The 19,435-nt window shown below is 36.4% G+C and overlaps 2 protein-coding genes across 2 annotated transcripts; one reads left to right on the forward strand and one right to left on the reverse strand.

The window, feature by feature from the left end:
• The first annotated feature begins 138 nt into the window (after positions 1-138).
• Positions 139-1,329, forward strand: pop7 (POP7 homolog, ribonuclease P/MRP subunit). Its single transcript, XM_056462784.1, has 2 exons — positions 139-255; positions 610-1,329. Exon 2 carries the CDS (start codon positions 630-632, stop codon positions 1,074-1,076), a length of 447 nt encoding a protein of 148 aa, XP_056318759.1. The 5' UTR covers positions 139-255; positions 610-629; the 3' UTR covers positions 1,077-1,329.
• Positions 1,330-2,864: 1,535 nt separating this feature from the next.
• epoa (erythropoietin a) lies at positions 2,865-18,132 on the reverse strand. Its single transcript, XM_056461237.1, has 5 exons — positions 17,945-18,132; positions 12,184-12,314; positions 9,983-10,069; positions 9,734-9,898; positions 2,865-4,836 (listed from the first exon to the last, which is right to left on the reverse strand). Exons 1-5 carry the CDS (start codon positions 17,958-17,960, stop codon positions 4,684-4,686), a joined length of 552 nt encoding a protein of 183 aa, XP_056317212.1. The 5' UTR covers positions 17,961-18,132; the 3' UTR covers positions 2,865-4,683.
• Positions 18,133-19,435: the final 1,303 nt, after the last annotated feature.

Here is a 19,435-nt window from a genome sequence, read left to right on the forward strand (position 1 = left end):
TTATATAAACAACTATTTTAACTTATAATTATTTTAATTAGGATTCATTTATAACTATTTGATATACGAAATAAAAAAGATATTTTCCCACCAAGAAAAGAACAGCATGTATTATGTAATCACACAGAGTGTATTACTTCCAGTGTACGCAAGACGTCTTCCGGAATAAGAGAGAATATAGATCTGTAAATAAGCAGATTCATTTCTCTACCAGGAATTAAGCGCGGGTCTGAAAACAAGCTCTTCTAATTCAAGGTACTACTTTTACTCAAAATCCCAAATTATATATCTAACGTCATCTACTGAAATCTAAATCGACTAAGTAGCAATGAATTGGATATGTATGTGTAAATGGGAACCTGCTTCAAAATGTTTCTCGAATGTGATGTGGACGTAATATCATACGTTATATAATATACAGCGTTACCTCTTATAACCTGGCCTGAAGCATAATGCGCGACCACCAGCGTGTATAGCGATTCACGAATGAATGATTCAAATGAGTCGGTTCATTGTGGTGAATCGTTTAAATATAATTTACACTCTACTTATATGTATAATTTTTACGAGTCTTATCTTTAAACGCTGATTAATGTTCTGTTTGTGCAGCACCTTTCTAGTGATTCGACATGGCCGAGCCACGAAGCCCGGTGTCCGCTTCTGTGCCCCACAATCCAATAGTTCTGGCCGCTCCCGAGGGCTCGACCCTTGAGATGGACCCGATGGAGTTCACTCTCCGCAAGCGACTGCCTCGCAAACTGCCCAAACGGAGGAACGACGTCTATGTCAACATGAAGACCGACTTTAAGGCTCAGCTAGCGAGGTGTCAGAAACTTCTGGACGCTCACAGGGAAATCTGCATCCACGGCCTGGGACTGGCCATCAACCGGGCTATAAACATCGCCCTGCAGCTCCAGACGTCCAGCCAGGGCGCCCTGCAGCTCGCTGCAAACACCTCCACCGTAGAGCTCATCGATGATCTGGAGCCTGAAGATCCGGACGAGGCCGGGGAGCATCTGACCCGTACCCGGAATAACTCGGCCATCCACATCAAGGTGTTTTACCCCAATCCGTAGAGTCAGCATCAGTGTCAATATAATGAATGAGGGCTTCATGAACATTCGTGTCACGTTACTGGCGTGTATACGTTTTTTTTTAAATGATGCTTTATTTATGATTTTTTTCTGCTTCAAGACTTTTTTTTTTTAAATGAATTGCTATGTCATTGAATGTTTTATTTGAAAAATAAGAAGGAAATGTGCCATATGTATTGTTTTCCTACAATGTATTTGTGTTCTTGTGTATAGTAAATTCAAACATGAATCATCAGGAGTTGTAGCTCACTTAAATGGAAAGTAAACAGCCCCACCAAAACATTGTTGGGTGTATCTTCCTGCATTTGTATACATATTAATACCTATTAAGACAACAATATATTTTAGATATTATTATTAATTTTAATAAAGGGATAGTTCTCTCAAAACTGAGAATTGTCATCATTTTCATCATCCCTTTACTTGTGACAAACTTGTTTGAGTTTTTGTTTGTTTCTGTCAAGCAGTAAAGAAGATATTTAAAGAAGATAATTTGAAAAACTGACTATTGACTTCCATAGTGTTTGTTTTCTACTTTGGAAGTTGATAGATACAACTTTCTTACATTTTTTAAAATATCTTCTTTAATGTTCAACAGAAGGAGGAATCTCATATGAAACCAAGTGATTGAGTAAATTTTCACTTATGGGTGAACTGTCCCTTTATTAACATTATATAAACAAAATGATAAATAAATAAATATATATATATATATATATATATATATATATATATATATATATATATATATATATATATATATATATATATTTGAAGAGTTTAGATGCAAAAACCTCTAAATGCCATCTAAACTGTTTCTCTAAAATGAGCATTTTTATCAGTCTCCTTTGTGTATGTTCAGTAATATCACTTTTATGGTCTTTTTCTGGTCTTTAAAAAATATCTCAACATAAACAAAGGAGGCTGAGAAAAACGTTCATTTTCTATGGAAATTTCAGATGGCACTTACAGGTTTTTGCATCCGAACTCTTAATTCTAACATTTTCATCTAATATATCTTAGTTTTAATAGGAAAATAAACACATTTTAATAATGCAATTAAAAATGGCAGCCATTTTATTAGGCATGTCTTGCCAGTGCCATGTTAGGCTTCTTTTTGCCTTAAAACGACATTGATTTCTCTTTAACCACAGCATAATTCTGTTCGTGATGGCTACATTTAGCATAATAACACAGTATTATCCTTCTGGAAGTAGCCATTACACGGGTTGACTGTGGTTACAAATGGATGAGCAGCAACTATATTCAGATAGGCTGTGGGGTTTTAAATGATGCTCAATTGTTACTAAAGCACCCAAGAAAATATGAACACACAATTTTACAGTGCAACACCCTGAATTACTGGATCAAGGCAGAATAGATCCACTTTTCTGTAGATATTGATTTTAACAAGTGGTTATTTGAGTTGCTGTTTTCTATAAGCTTAAACCAGTCTCAACATTTCTCTCTGACTTTTGACTTCAACAAAGCATTTTTCCCAAATACAACTGGCATTTGCTGGGTATTTTCTCTTTTTCGAAGCATTCTATGTACACCTATTGATGGTTGTGTGTAGATCAGCAGCTTCTGAAATACTCAGACCAGACTGTCATGAATCGGCACTGAGCTAATGTGATACAACTGGCTGGTTTGATATTTGCTTTAAGAAGCAAGATGTACCTAATAAAGTGGCCACTAAGGGTATAAATGATAGGAAGTAAATAAAACATTGTTAAAAATAAATATTTAATAGTAATTCATACATTTTTTTTTTCAGCTTAGTCTTATTTATCAGGGGTCACCACATCGGAATTGAACTGCTAGCTTTTCCAGGATTTTTGACAGCGGATGCCCTTCCAGCTGTAATCCAGTACTTGGAAGCACCCATACACACTCACATTCACACACACTCATACACTACGCCCAATTTAGTTCATCCAATGCACTTATACTGCATGTCTTTGGACTGTGGAGCACTCGGAGGAAACCCACATGTACACGAGGAGAACTTACAAACTCCACACAGAAATACTAACTGGGCCAGCTGGGACTCGAACCAGTGACTTTCTTGCTGTGAGGCGACAGCGATTATAACTGAGCCATCGACAATAATAATAAATCTTAGGAATAAACTGTTTTGTGTATACTGTATTGAGTGTTGGCTGTGCTGAGATGAACAATGGTTCTCTTTTAGCTCATAGGTGGTCCTCTAACCTGAAATATTTGGCAAAGATTATTTACAATGGATGCTTTGTTGATGTTCAGAAGTAGACTAGTAAACTGTGTCAAAGTCTTTGTTTAGCCATTTTTGATGGCCAGAACTACAAGCTAAGGTGAATAAAAAGACTCAAAGACGTGTTCAAAAATATTTAGTGGTGAGACTAAACTCCATCAGAGGAAGCAACATGACAAAAATCCATTACTTATTTTATAATCCAGTTATGGCTTAGGCATAATGTATGCCTATATTCCTCTCCATAATAGTTAAAAAAGTACTTGCTTTCATATCAAATTCACTTTGGAATCAGACGTATTTACAGTGTTTTGGTTCATTCTCACCAGAGATGCATCATAAGACAAAAACTTCCACTCCTCTTGTTTTCACTATGTTTTTAGCTAAGAATAACACTGTGTATTTGAATACCAAACAACGTTGTGATGAAAGAACCACAAAACGGCAAAATAACAGGAAAAAAACATCTACAGACATACTTTGTTGCATCCAGACTGACTGATTGACAGATGTAAAAAAAAACTGGCTGTTTACGAAAGACTACAAACAAGTCCAGAAAAACAGAAACAAAATGTCGACCTTACGACCGTTTCCCAAAGGCAAGTATGCAGCGTCGTGCGTGAAGTGGAAGTAAGCCAGGATGTTCGTCATACACTAATCAATATTTTTCCTGGCAGTGGTGTTATCTGTACAAGGCCACACTCATCGGCGTGTTTCGGACATGAGCCTCATCAGCTCGCACGAAAGTTTCCAATTCGCTCGACACTAGCAGCAATCTAGTCCTTTATCCTGTTCACCCCAACTGACCCGTAAGAATTCAGAATTACAACCATCCTCTCCTGACGTCTGACATGTCCATTCTCAGCATTCTCAAAAATCACACACACACACATATACACGAAAATTATTAGAAAACCTACAGTGCATAATTAATATCGATAAATAGTTGTCTCTATCAACAGTTCAACATTTGGAGGTGCTTGAGGCCATGGTAGATGGAGAAAGAGCGGTCTTTACTTGAACAGCTTCCGAGAAGAACCTGCAGTGATTCCAGCTCTAAGAAATATATATATAAATAATGACAATTTCATAAGCAGTAGAAAAAGAGTCCCAGAGAAACCTTCCCAGGTGCTGGACAAGGTCCATCAGTCATATGGGGAAAAAAGGAGTGATTCTTGTAAATTTTGGCAGGTGGGTTTGCCGCTTGGCATTCAGTGGGATGTCTTCTCTTCCCTTTGTGAGTAAATCTTTCAAAGTGCTACAACTCCCAGTCATTTATTTCCTTTGTAATAGTCCATATCCTGCCTACTGATATGAGGAGCTTTGATTAGTTTGGCCTTTGCCCTGAATTGTTTATCAGCTGACACCCTGGTGGCAGACAGGTGCATTGGCGAGCAGCAGACGCGCTTTCCCCCGAAGGAAGTTGACATGGACCTGAAACAGCTCTGAGATCGAGGATATTTTCTGTGTCTCCTTGTCTTCTCCACTACTGGTTGGAGTTACATATTCCTGATGGACAAAGAGAAAAGAGTTAAAAAGTTAGGTACTGTGGCGCTGTCAGTTGATTAGTCTTTTTAAGTCATTTCAAATCGTGAAATAAATCGCACACCATTTATCTTGATTTACACTCTTGCCTTCATTTGCTACATTCACCAAAGCAAATAAAGATGTCAGAATAAAGAAGGATTTTCACAAAACTGTCCTTGCTATGCTTTTTCCAAGACTCCATTATATATATATATATATATATATATATATATATATATATATATATATATATATATATATATATATATATATATATATATACATACACACACACGCCTACATACATACATACACTAACTAGCCACTTTATTAGGTACACCTGTCCAGCTGCTTGTTAAACCAAATTTCTTTTCAGCCAAGGCACATGGCAGCAACTCAATGCATTTAGGCATGTAGACATGGTCGAGGCAATCTGCTGCAGTTCAAACCATGGCAACAGTAACTCAAATTACCCCTCGTTACAACTGAGGTATGCAGAAAAGCATCTCTGAATGCACAACATGTCGAACCTTGAGGCAGATGGGCTACAACAGCAGAAGACCACACTGGGTGCCTCTCCTGTCAACTAAGAACAGGAACAGAACTGAGGCTACAATTGCCACAGGCTCACCAAAATTGGACAGTAGAAGATTGAAAAAATATTGCCTGGTCTGATGAGTCTCGATTTCTGCTGTTACATTCGGATGGTAGTGTCAGAATTCAACAACATGAAAGCATGGATCCATCCTGCCTTGTATCAATGGTTCAGGCTGAGGGTGGTGGTGTAATGGTGTGGGGGATATTTTCTTGGAACACTTTGGGCCCATTAATACCAATTGAGCATCGTGTCAATGTCACAGTCTACCTGAGTATTGTTGCTGACCATGTCCATCCTTTTATGACCACAAAGTACCCATCTTCTGATGGCTGCTTCCAGCAGGATAATACACCATGTCATAAAGCACAAATCATCTCAGACTGGTTTCTTGAACATGACAATGAGTTCACTGTACTCAAATGGCCTCCACATTCACCAGCTCTCAATCCAATAGAGCACTTTTGGGATGTGGTGGAACGGGAGATGATGGATGTGCAGCTGACAAATCTGCAGCAACTGTATGATGCTATCATGTCAATATGGACTAAATTGCCAGAGGAATATTTCTAGTACCTTGCTGAATCTGTTTCATGAAAGATTAACACAGTTGTGAAGGCAAAAGTGGGTCCAATCTGGTACCAGTTAGGTGTACCTAATAAAATGGCCGGTGTGTGTATGTGGGGGTGTGTGTGTGTGTGTGTATGTATGTATGTATGTATGTATGTATATACATAGCATTAACAGTCCTGTATATTGATGAGTAGAGCTTTCTGAGAGGTTATAGTGCGCACTTTCACAGGGAGAAAATCAACCTTGTTTTTCAATACATTGGGAAAACAAGCTTGTGAGCATAACATTTTTTGCAGTATATATGGGAGTTGCAAATTGATGTTTCCGTATTTTCAGTTTAATTTCAATTCACAGAATTTGAATATTAATGGCAATGCAGCCATATCTCGTGCATCATCTGGCCATATGTTTTGATGTTAGGTTGATGATCAGTCTCTTTAGTATGAAGTTTGAGAGCTTATACTTTTCAGAAATAATCCCAGAATATGACGCAACTTGAGTTTATAGATAAACAGACAACACACTTAATAATTCACTAAAACCTGAATAAACCTCTCTGAAATCAGACAGGCTTATTTGTTTAGATTAGTGCCATTAGTACCAATCATACTTGGTATTAACAGACCTTAACGCAAATATTCTGTCACAAATTTGTTTTATATGGACATATTCATGCATTGTGAGAAGTCTTTCAGCATAGCCCCACTGATTGTTATGTAACACTATGACACAATCACCATAGAGTGACGAACATGCTCAGTTCCTGTAGCTGACATAAGTTTGTCGAACATGCTTGATTAGCATAACATCCATTTTCCTCTTCCTGTAGCTTGAGTGTTGAAGCATGACATAAGCAAAAACCAAGGTCATGGGGTTTGATTCCCAGGGACCAGACAAGCTGACGTACTATAGATGTAATGCATGTACAGTACTGTGAAAAAAGAAACTTTGGCTAATATTAGATTTGTGGGTATATAAATAATTCTATACTACAGTATTATGTAACGACCCTGGTCAAGGGTCAACGACGTAACGAAAAACACTGGACAATCACCTTTAAGAATCCTTGGAGTCCAGTCCATTTATTTATCTTTTTTTGGTCTTTTTATTTTTTTTAAACACACAAAATGTGAAGCCAAATACCTCAGAGAGGACCCACAGAAAATCACAGGACAGTGAAATCGTTTTTGTAAAGAAAATCAGCTCATAAAAGACTGACAGGCATGAAGTGGCCTCCACAAAGCCCAGACCAGAACATTATAGAGGTTGCATTGGATTATCTGAATGTTAAATTAAATAAATAAAAGCAATGTAAATCTAAAGACAAAATTGACATAGTACTTATAGAAGCCCAGTCTCCACAAAACAGAATGTGCTTTGTGCCAAGAGAGGTTTATCGTGGATAGCTGCTGTGATGCTAGCTCAGTGATAGGTCCGCTCTTATGTCCTGAAACACTTAACCGTTTTCCTTACATAAAATAACTGGTAACATAAGGAAATATATGCAACACCCTTAAACTATTATCTTAGGTAAAAGAGAATTTACCTATTAAGTGCCATATAACCTAGAGCAGAGGTTCCCAAACTTTTAAGCCTACGGCCCTCAAAATAACAATGCCAGTGACCCCCAATATCTTCTGAGGTGGTTATAAATATACAACCCTTGCACACAATGATACACACATACCTATAGGCCCAAATCTATTTATTGTTTAATTTTGGAGAACGCCACTCAGAGAGCATGCCTTATGTTCAGTTGTGGCCTGTATTTATTTTTAATGTACGTGAGTGTCATAAAGGTGTCAGAAAGTTTAACCTGGTGCCAGAAAATCTACATGCTGCTACTGACGCTATTGCTGTGTCTTTAATATAACATATTCACCCCAGGGGGTGACGCAGTGGCGAAGTAGGTAGTGCTGTCACCTCACAGCAAGAAGGTCGCTGGTTCGAGCCTCGGCTGGGTCAGCTGGCGTTTCTGTGTGGAGTTTGCATGTTCTCCCTGTGTTCGCGTGGGTTTCCTCCAGGTGCTCCGGTTTCCCCCACAGTCCAAAGACTAAATTGTCCGTAGTGTATGAGTGTGAATGAGTGTGTGTGGACGTTTCCCAGAAATGGTTTGCAGTTGGAAGGGCATCCGCTGCGTAAAACAAATGCTGGATAAGTTGGCGGTTCATTCCGCTGTGGAGACCCCAGATTAATAAAGGGACTAAGCCGACAAGAAAATGAATGAATGAATTCACCCCAGGGGTCGCAAAAGAATCGAAAGGCTGATGACTTTTTATTTGCATGTTGTTTTTTAATGTTTATTAATAACATGTTAATGTTACTATTAACTACTCTTTTGTTCTTCAGTAGGTTATGTATAAAATATGGCAATTTTAATAGTTTAATAAAAGGAATTTGACTTTTAGAAATCGCCAACCGACCCCCCTTTAATTGTACCGCAACCCCTTGGGGGGTCCTGACCCCCACTTTTGGAACCACAAAGATGTTTTAGGTCTCTCTTGAGCATTAGGATTGAATGTTTGGGGGTGTCTTCCAAAAAGAGGATGTTATAAAATATGTTTTTACTGAGTAATTACCAGAAAAAAATCCTGTGTTTTTTATTATGGGTGATGGCTGGGTCATTGCCCCCTATGTTAATATTGAGACCACTCAGGCACAATACCAACAGTCGGTCGATGAGTAAACAAATATAATGAATTAAAATACACATGTGTATGAGCATATAATATAATGCTGTACAGTAATGTGTAATTTGTTTGCTTCGGTTGACACCATTTTGATTGCTTCATGATGATGTCATGGTGGTGGATGGGAGGGGGGTAATATTCTTGCGTACTAAATCATAATATTAGATTTTGAGCGATTGTGTGTTCAGAAAATGCTCAAAAATCAACTGTCAACAAAGTCAATTACATTAAAAAAATGTATTAAAATGGACAATGGTCAATTTTTTTGTCAATTGGTGAAATTTGTTCCTCGCCACTGTCGCCACTGGCTTGCTTGGTTTAGACCTTGTGGAGCTGCACATCGATAGATTTGCTCTTCAGTGTTTGGACTTGGACTTAACTGAACTTCAACTCTGAAAATTGGACTGACAGTTTCAATTTACTAGAACTTCTATGTTAAGCTGCTTTGACAATCTACATAGCTAAGGCGCTATAGAAATAAACGAATTGAATTGAACAAAAATGTTTAATAATATCACAATTTTATTTTTTACTGCAATTTTGAGCAAACAAATATAGCCTTCATAAGCATTAGAGACTTACAGACCACCGAACTTGGGAGTGGTAGAGTGAAGCCCTGTTTATTGGTATTAAGATGTGTCTTTTCACAAGAAGATAAGACTAAATACGGGTGAAAATGTAGTTTGGCCATGAAACCAACTTTATCCACTGATCATTAAGCAGCGTGGCTAATGTGGCTGCCTTTTACAAAAACATTTTTAAAATTGATAGAGCAGCTCAGTACTCGCGCACCACCTCCCCAACATCAGAGGTAGTCAAAAACACAATCTATCAAATTGCTTTTGCAGAGTAAGCACACTTATTGTCAAATTCATTGGAACAGCCACAAAAATCCACAATTATTTATATAAATAGCAGAATTCTGTTCTGAGCAGTCAGAATTTTTTCACACACACATTTGGATGCATTATAATACTAGATGGAAACAAGGCCTATTTGTTAAAACATTTCCTGAACTCACCGGTATGCTGAGACTTCGCAGCACTTGTCTGATGCTGGCGATGTTTCTAATACTGGCATCTATGTGGGACTGCAGCACTTCAGTCTGATTAGATATCTGTAATGAGCCGATGGCCTCGTTCAGCAAGTGTAAGCCTGACTGGACCTCCTGAGCTTGCTCCTCTATCTGAAGTGACAAACAGAGAAGAGTTTAAACCACGTCATTTATTCAGTACCGCGTTCCGTTCACAGCAAGATCATCATCACTTACATTCATCGCTTCCCAGACTTCAAAATCGACTCTGGTCAGAGGAACAGTGACGTTCGTTGCAATGCTGCAATCGTCCTTACAAGCTCTCTGTGATAACAACAACATTTACAATGAGAGATCTTTTTTTAGTGGGTAACATGACATTGGTTGTGTGTGAAAACTCTAAAATGCTGCCTTCGGAGGAAGCGTTCCAAGATAGGAAGAGATTATCAAGGCATTTCCAAATCGAAATTCATCTTCTCTTAGTTCTATTCATATTCTATTCATGTTTTATTATTTGCTGCCTTTGATATCCCACAATTCTGTGCATTCAGTTTCTGACAGTAAAAATAAACATAGCGTCTCATAGAACCACTTGGATGTCAATTTGAGAGTAAATCTATGTTTCTGTCCAACGTTTTTCACTTTTGATGACATTTCTAGCGAGAAATCAGTAGTTAGTAAGCAAATATTCCCTTAAGGCCCAGTCAGATCACACAATTTTTACTGTCGTTACAAAAGTCAGATTATGCAAATTTGTCTCGAAAAAATCTTGACTTGTCGTGGGGTAACAAATGTGCCAGACTACACGCTCCTTCACGATCAGTCATTCTTTGACATATACAACGAGCATTATTTCCCAAAGCAATTCCCACAAGTGTTGCTATAACAATATTTATTATCTTAATTTCAATGTTTTTTTAATCTTATGTCAGTCTCAATAAACACTGATGCTTGCTGACAGCTAATAAATACATTATTTGAGGGCATTCATTACAACATGGATGCTTATGATTCCTTTTGAATATTAGGATATTTTCTTTTAAATCTAAATGTATATTTTCCAGCCATGGGTTTCTTATTAAACACTCCCTCGCCTGAACTTGCCGTGAGTGAGACAGAAAATGAAATGCTCAGACAAAAGAATGACATATTAAAAAATGTGCAAATATATAACCGAGGTTTGTGATACAACAATTACCGTGAAGCATTAATTCAATCCTTATTTTCCACGGAGAGAAACAAATCATACACCCGCACATTTGAGTAGTGGACTCCATACAAAAAAATAATTCATATATTCTTTTTGGAAAAATTATCTTTTTGAAATTAATTTCGTTTAGTATAATTAGTATTTTAATTTTTATGTATTTTTTGTTGGACAGTAATCTACAAGATAAACAAGATTAATATATAACATGAGGTGTTATTTAAATAACATGAGGTGAAGTGCTTCAAAACCAGTCTGCTTTATGCTTCAGCGCCAAAGCACAAACTGGTTTGATAATAAAATAAAAGTGAAATATTCACAGCTCCAGATAAAATTATTTTAAATGTTTTAATTTTTAATGACTAAATCATCCATTGCGCCAGTCGGTTTCAATTTAATTAGTTTAATCAAGTAATTTGAATAAGCAAGACAGGCTTTTACAATGTAGCAGCACTGAATGTGTTCCCAGATTCCCTTGGAAGGCTGAGAGAAATCAGAAACTTGTGAGAATGGAGATGTCTGTATATTTGTGCCAGTCTGTCTAATAAAATTGCTTAAACACTTTAATATTTTAGAGTTAAAGTTTGCATAACCAATGATTTTATCCACCTGAGACCCACCCATAAGTAAATATGCAGCCTATTTTTTTAATGACAACATCTTTGAATATAACTGAGAAATGATGTGCTTCTATTGTCCAGTGTCACCCACATTACCGAACTCGTCATGAAGATCGGGGAAAAAATGAAACATAGACTTGATGGTGTCGTGAGTTTGTCATGAACTATGCCACATTACACAAGAAGAAACAATTGAATCTTGTGTCACAACGCCCATTTGTCGTTTACAACTCCCCACGACACCCTACAGTACATCAAGGATATCATGCCAAAATCATGCCAAAATCCTGTGATCTGACCAGGGCTTTAGTTATAACCAAAGCTCTCTCTATTTTTTTGTACATGATTAAATTCTTATGCTGTCTCAGTAGTCTGTCTGAAATCTGTTTTATGAGGTGCTTTTGTGCAGTAACACTGCCTCCAGAGTCACTGCCTGATTGACAAGTCACAGCCTAGCTATCTAGCTTTAAGACACAGCTATTGTTTTTGCAAAGATGCTTGCTTGATGCACGTGTGACATTAAAACTGCAGATGGAAAGCAAGAAATTAGGGATTTCTGTTAAATGTCTCTATGAACTTTCAGCTTTATCCATCATGTTCATGTCTCTCACCATAGCAGCCTCTGCATCCCATGCCTCCTTAATGAAATGGTCGAGGACGCGCAGGTCACAGATGGGGCGTAATGGGGAGGACAGGCCTGGACAGGTCCACTCCAGCACCATCAGCAGTAAGGCAAAGAGTCCTAATGCACAAACAACATTTTTGGATGAAACTGAAGAAAATTAAAGGTCTAGCAAGCCAGCACTCAAATCAGTCCAGATTCCAGAAATGTTTTTTTGTGAGATTAAACATTTGCCACTCTCCAAACCGGCTTCCTAACATAGCAATTGTATACAGATGCCAGCAGTGGCTTCAAGATTTTAAGAATAATATGATAACGGCAGTGTAATAGAACAAAAATAATGTACTATAATCAGGCTGTGAAATTGTATGAATTCAATGGCTTAAATTAAACTGTATTAATAAAGATGAAAACTTTAAATTGTAGCAACTGAAACTACAGTAAGAGCATATCATTTCAATTTAATGCTTAATTAAGGTTTATCTGTACATGCTTGTTAAATAACTGGCAGCTTATTACACTTTTTCATTTTTGGTTCATAATTTACATGAGCAACCTAGGTAAATAATAATAATAATAATAATAATAAAAAAAATAATAATAATAACAATGCATTTTATTTAAAGGCGCCTTACACGACACTCAAGGTCACCGCACAGGACGAAAATGACCACAAATGTCAACAAAATAAATTTTTGCAGTCAAACGTTCAGCATCAAAAGAGGTTCGAGAAGGGATCAAGACCCTATAATGCAATTCAAAAGCATACAAACAGAAAACAACCATGAATCACAATCTACAGACAATTTCTGTTAAAATATACAGCCATACAACAGAAACGTAATGAATCTTCCAGATATTTTGTGTCTATAAGTGTCTATTATGTGCTAAAGAGAACAAAATTTATGACCATTTAATAATCTGTTTTGAAAATGTGTTTAACTAGTTTCTGGACCCCATCAATTTACAGGGAATGTCTTTAATGTATAAGTAAAATCTGTTCAAGTTGTTCCAAACCCGAAAGAGTTTCTTTCCTGCTGAAGATAAAAAAAATAGTTGAATTTGTCTTTTAAAAGCTTTTTTTTTTCTTTTTAAAAGAAATACATCTCTTTAAATGACTGCGCTATTATTTCCAGTGGGGGTTACATTAATTTGAGAGTCATAAAATTTGTGACTTTATTCAAATTAATGCATAATAACTGCTTTACCACAAGGTGGAGCACTGCTACATTATATAAGTCAAATACGTGAAGTGATTTTGTACTTTTCTAATCAATGAATGAACCAACCCATCTGTAGTTTTCAGCATGCATTATTAATTATTACTAGAATTTCTATTTCTACAAGTGCTTATATGAGTACACCCCTCACAAAGCTTTACAACAGTGGTCTCAAACTCAATTCCTGGAGGGCCACAGCTCTGCATAGTTTAGCTCCAACCACCTCCAATTCATACCTGCTTAATAGTCTCTAGTAGTCTTGAGCACCTTTATTAGTTGGATCAGCGGTGTTTGATTAGGGTTGGAGCAAAACTGTGCATAGCTGTGGCCCTCCCGGAATTGAATTTGAGACCTACAGTGCTCAGCATAATTGAGTGCACCCCATTTTGAAAATTAATATTTTTATCCATTTCTCAGTGAATATAGGCAATGTATTTTAGTGCATTTAAACAAAACAGATTTAATAAAAAAGAAATATTTATCAAAAAAAAAAACCCAACAAAATGTCAACTAAATTTGGGTGTACTAGTTTTCGGACCGTTATCTTAAGTTATTTTGCTAGATAAGCTCCAGATTTAACTTCAGTACTGACTAATCTAAGGTATATGCACAAATATAATATTGTATAGCTTCCTATTAAAAATATGAATTTAAAAGAGAGATTTGTGAGGGGTTTACTTATATATGCTGAGCACTGTATGCTTTACAATATTATATTTTTGCATATATATTAGATTACTCAGTACCGAAATCTGGACCTGATGTAACAAATTAACTTGTGATAACGATACAAAAATAGTACAAATTTATGGGGGAAAATATTAAATAAAAAATAGCAAAATTCAAGAGATTCAGGAGAAATTTTGTTGAAATTTTGTAGTTTGTAATTTTTCCCCCAACATATCACATACATTTTAATGTATTATTTATATTATTTGATAAGATGTTAGGTGAAAAAAAATGTTATTTTAATAAATATAGAAATTTAATACATTTGTTTTGTTCCAATACACCAACATATATTACCTATATTCACTAAGAAATGGAAAAAAATATTCATTTTCACAAGGTGTACTCATTTTTGCTGAGCACTGTAATACATAATGCCAGTCTTATCCATTTTCCTCTTTAATTGGGCAACCAAAATAAAGATAATAATAATCATGTAATAAATAATAATTACAAAAATCAATGACTACAAACAAACTTTGACTCTGAATAAGATAACCAAGAAACCAACAATCAGTAAATCTGGGTTTGTAAAACAAATGTAGTCATACAGAAAACCCACGTGCAACATGGAGACACACCCACACGAGGCTCTGTCTATCTGGAATAAACAGACAGATTACACAGAAAGAGTGTTTGTGTATGTCTGGTCTGCAGCCTCTAATCCTCCATCACATGCGTTTCAGATTTTGTGAAACTTCACGTCCAAGTCAAAGCAACAACAACAAAAAAAGAAAGAAATGATAAAAATACATATTTGCTGTGGCAACAAATGCTAATTCTAATCTTTTCCTATTGCTTTTTTCGCTGACCACTCTATACGGCTTCACATCAGCATTGCTTAGTGTGCACATTTTGGGCAGATCAGTGTTAGTAAGTGAATAAGTATTTCCAGTGCAGCTAAAGCATGTGATATTATAGCGCTCATTTCTTTTTGGCCCTTTTTGAATGCCGGCTTTCAGCTTTTGCAGGCTCTGACGCATTAAGGCTCTGATCAAAGCAGATGTCCCCTCTGGAGATGCTCTGAGCTCGAGCACACGCTATGAAGCCCTCCAGGTTGGGTCAAAATTTCGAGTAAAAAGATAATGAGCAGAATTGAAGAATGGAAGTGGGTCTGAGTTGCTCTTTTGGCCTTAGCTTGATGAATCCCTTTACTGCTGATCTTGGCAGAGAATGGTGTCTTGTCACAAAGAACAGCAGAGGTTCTGTTGACACTATGACCTATCAAAAGACCAGGAACTGCTACAGAAACACACAGAGCCTGTCTGAATGCAGCAGAATGCACGTCCACCATTTAATCAGCCAATGCCTGACAGCTTTTCCAGGAACTTGAGCTATATTTTGTTTGAGGGTTTTGTGGTCACGTAATTGAATTAAATGTAGGCCTCCCGCATCTCAACATACGGATGTTATCTCTGCAAACAGTGCTTTCTTTTAGGCAACCCCATCTCCGACTCTAATTCAGTTAAAGTGACTCAGCTACTGATAGGTCACATTTAGAGGCCACCATGCATGGATTCTCTCACGTGCCACCATACGCATGTTTTCTTTACACTAGCGCTCAAAGAGTGAAAGGCTGGTAGAATAATTGATTGTTTAATGTAAAGTCTTTTATGCACATCCCACACTAAAACAGCAGGTATTTCATAATACAGAAAAAATGTAATGTATTCCAACTCCCTTGTGGGGTTTATAGGGTTTATTGTTGGAAATGTTTGTAGAAAAAGCTAAACAGAAATAAAAATACTTAATAAATATTCTAATAAATAAAAATGTGTAACAAACAAATCAATGCATTAAATTATTTTAAAGTTATTTAATATGAAAAAACACAATTTTATAATTTAAAACATCTGCTTTCAAATTTTACACAATTAAAAATGCAACTGATTCCTCCTGTAATTTTTTGCATCATATTTAAGGACTTCAAAGTTACATGATCCCACTGAAAGGATACTAATATGCTGAATTAGTACTCAATAACAAGCAATAACATTTATTATACAAAATTATTATTTTATTATTACTATTTATAAATTACTGATAAAGCTACTTTTTTTAAAATGAGCTGAATCAACACAATCCTTGAGTTTTATTTAGGACAACTTAACTGTTTTATGTTTAATCCACTTAAATATGTGGAAACAAATAAGTTAACTTAATTTATGTTGGGTCATCATTGTGTGGAACCCAGCATTTTCACTGTCTATTATTAGTAGTACTACTAGTTAATAAACAGATTCTTAATATTTTTTGCAATATTTTAAGTAACTTTGTAAAAAGGCACCTAATAAAAAAGGTCTGATTTCTTTAATGCATATAATATCTGATTGATCTATAACCTTTGAACGATGGAGTTCATAATATTAGTGGGTTATTTAATATGCCACAAATCTCTGGACACAAAGAAACTGGGAATATTACTATGTTTATGAGGAGCTTCATGAAATAAATAAAATATGCCTTACAATAAGCAGTTTGATTCATTAAGGTTACTCTTTGATGAAGACCATGCTAACTCTCTATATCCCTACACACACATGCACTTGACCTTCCCTCACTAAATGACTAAATGACAACAGGCAACAGAAAAAGGGGTAGTGACTACCCATACCTTACAATCCAGCAGAGGGTACAGCCAACACACACTGTGTCTGAGTTTGAGGGCTTAGGATCTTAGCCAATGCTAAAGGTAACAGGGAAAGGGCCAGTGCTAAATGCCATCAACTAGAGTCTATTTTTTGCCTTGCAAAATGAGCACGGTCATGGTGGCAAGTCTTACCCTTGGTAAGGACCTAGGCATAAAAATATAAATCTGATACATTTCAGCACATGTGTGTAAACACAAATCCACCACATCTTCGATAGCCTTCGATAGTTTTCATTGAAGCTTTAACACAACAAAGAAAAGCTCAAACTAATTATGTACAGTGAAAACATCGGTAACACTTTATTTTGATGGTCCATTTGAGTATTAGTAGACTGTCTGCTTAATATCTGTTGATACTGTTACTTCAACAGACATTTAACTGACTATAAGACACTTTGCAAGTACATGTCAACTTACACTAACCACAGTCTACTTATAATCTAATGAGAATTAGTTGGCATGTAGATGCAATATAATTTAAATTCAACAAACGGACCATCAAAATAAAGTGTGACCAAATCATCTTGTACAAAGTGATAAGATCCTTCTTATAGTCAAAACCACTGGAAAAGCCCTTTTTGGTCATCCCATGACCTGCCTAAGCAGATCTTTCATTCTGCAAAGTCACTCTCACTTTTAAAAGAGAATGTGCTTGTCAATTGTCAGCTTCTGATGATGCAGCAATTGTACTCTGAGTCAGCTCTCACTGTAATGTAAAGCTCATGCTTATAAAGATGCCAGGTCATGCATAGGAAATTCCAACACAGATGGACCGCAAGTAATGCTGAGAGATCAAAATATGCTTCCTAACTTCCTTTATGATCAACAGGTTTACCGTTCTCCAATTAAAACAACCATGAACTGTCATAATTCCAGTCATGAGTTGCTTCAACACACTGAAAGAACTGTCTCGTCCATAGCATTCACTTTCAGATCAAAACAATGTCATGGCATGTCAAAATAATCTTACCTGTAAAAATTTAAAAAGTTTAAAAGGTTTTTGTCGTATGAATGCTTAAATGTATAAATATTAAACGTTCAACGTATTGCTTGCTATAAATCCCATTTAGACCAACATTTTCCCCACGTGTTTGCCAAATGCACAATATTATTATTAGAAAGTAGCAATAAAGGTTATGAAAGCGTCTTACCTGAACCGTGAAACATTCGCAAAAATACTTGGCATTTTTCAAACACATGATTAAAAATGACAAATCGCGCGCAAAAACAGCCCAACTAGAGGCACAAAAGACATGGATGGACTGGAGCACAGACGCATCAAGCCCTACGCGCTGCTTCCAAGAACTCAGTGAGAGGCACACGCGATCAAATACTACGACACCGTCCCTTCCCACGAGGCACGTATTAGATCCGTTGAGCTTTGCTTCACCCCATTGGCAAGCTTTCTATGAATGTCAATTCCCCCTCACTCCACGACTACGCGTTTAAGCAGAAAAGGCTCTCATTAAAGTCCAGTTAGAGCTGGAGAACGGATCTGTCACCCCTGCTGCAGCTGTGAATTCTTGAGCCTCAGGTAGAAAAAAAGAAGAAGATTTAACTCACTGATTATCTGCATCTCAGAATCCAGTCCTTACAGGATCCTCTCCCTTTTGTCCATAGCTCCGTCTATTGCCCGTTAATTGCAACCGAAGCTTTTTAAGGTATTGTCAGCACTCATCGGTTCCGTAAAGCTTATTTATTTATTTTCAATCCATGACTTTGAAAATAAAAATCAAATATAACAGTCTCGTGATACTTATCAGATCAGCTTCCTGTTTTGGAAAGGATTAGTCTTTCATTGTTACTCACATAATAATCTGTTTTCTCAAAGTAGTCTACACAAGTAAATAATGTACCAAAAGGGGTTAGCAGGGCTTCCTCTCAATGTAATTTATACAATGATCTTTTAACTGCATTTTCCACTGTATACTTCCAGATAAGGGGTGGCAATACAAAGACATGAAACAAAGCTGGTAACCTAGCAACTTAAAACATTTCAAGCCAGACAAATTTATGACTGAAACTTGTGCGGGATGCTCCTGGGATACTATCCTAGAAAATAAAATAAAAAAGTCCAGAATGTCTACATGGATTCAAATAAAACATTCAGGGAAGGTTAAAATGATGGTTCAGCCTAAAATTAAAACATTCCCTGCTTCAAGTGGTCCCAAACCTTTATGAGTTTCTTAATTTTGTTGAACACAAAGATAGTTTGAAGAAATTTGAAACTGGTAACCACTGACTTCCATAGTAGAAAACAAACTCCAAATACTATAGAAGTCAGTTGTTTATCATCTTATGCATTCAAAAAGAAAAGAAAAGTGATGGATCAGTAAATGTTGACAGAATTTGCAGTTTGTTTACTCACATTTCACTTGTCACAAAAAAGATATTTCAAAAAATGTTGTAAACTTATACCTAGGGCCAGACAGAATCTGCTGACATTATTTGCTATTTCTGTGGAGAATTTGTAAAAAAAATTGTGGATTTATGAGGATTTTAGGGGTATCATATACAAACCTATTATATAAAATGAAAAATAATACATTTTTTACTTTTATTTGATGTTTACAATGCAAATCCAATTAGATCCACTTATTTGGTAAACAAAGCAAGTCTCTCATATAATATCTCTACTAAAA

The sequence above is a fragment of the Danio aesculapii genome, chromosome 7, assembly GCF_903798145.1.
Source record: "Danio aesculapii chromosome 7, fDanAes4.1, whole genome shotgun sequence".
Classification (NCBI taxonomy): Eukaryota; Metazoa; Chordata; class Actinopteri; order Cypriniformes; family Danionidae; genus Danio; species Danio aesculapii.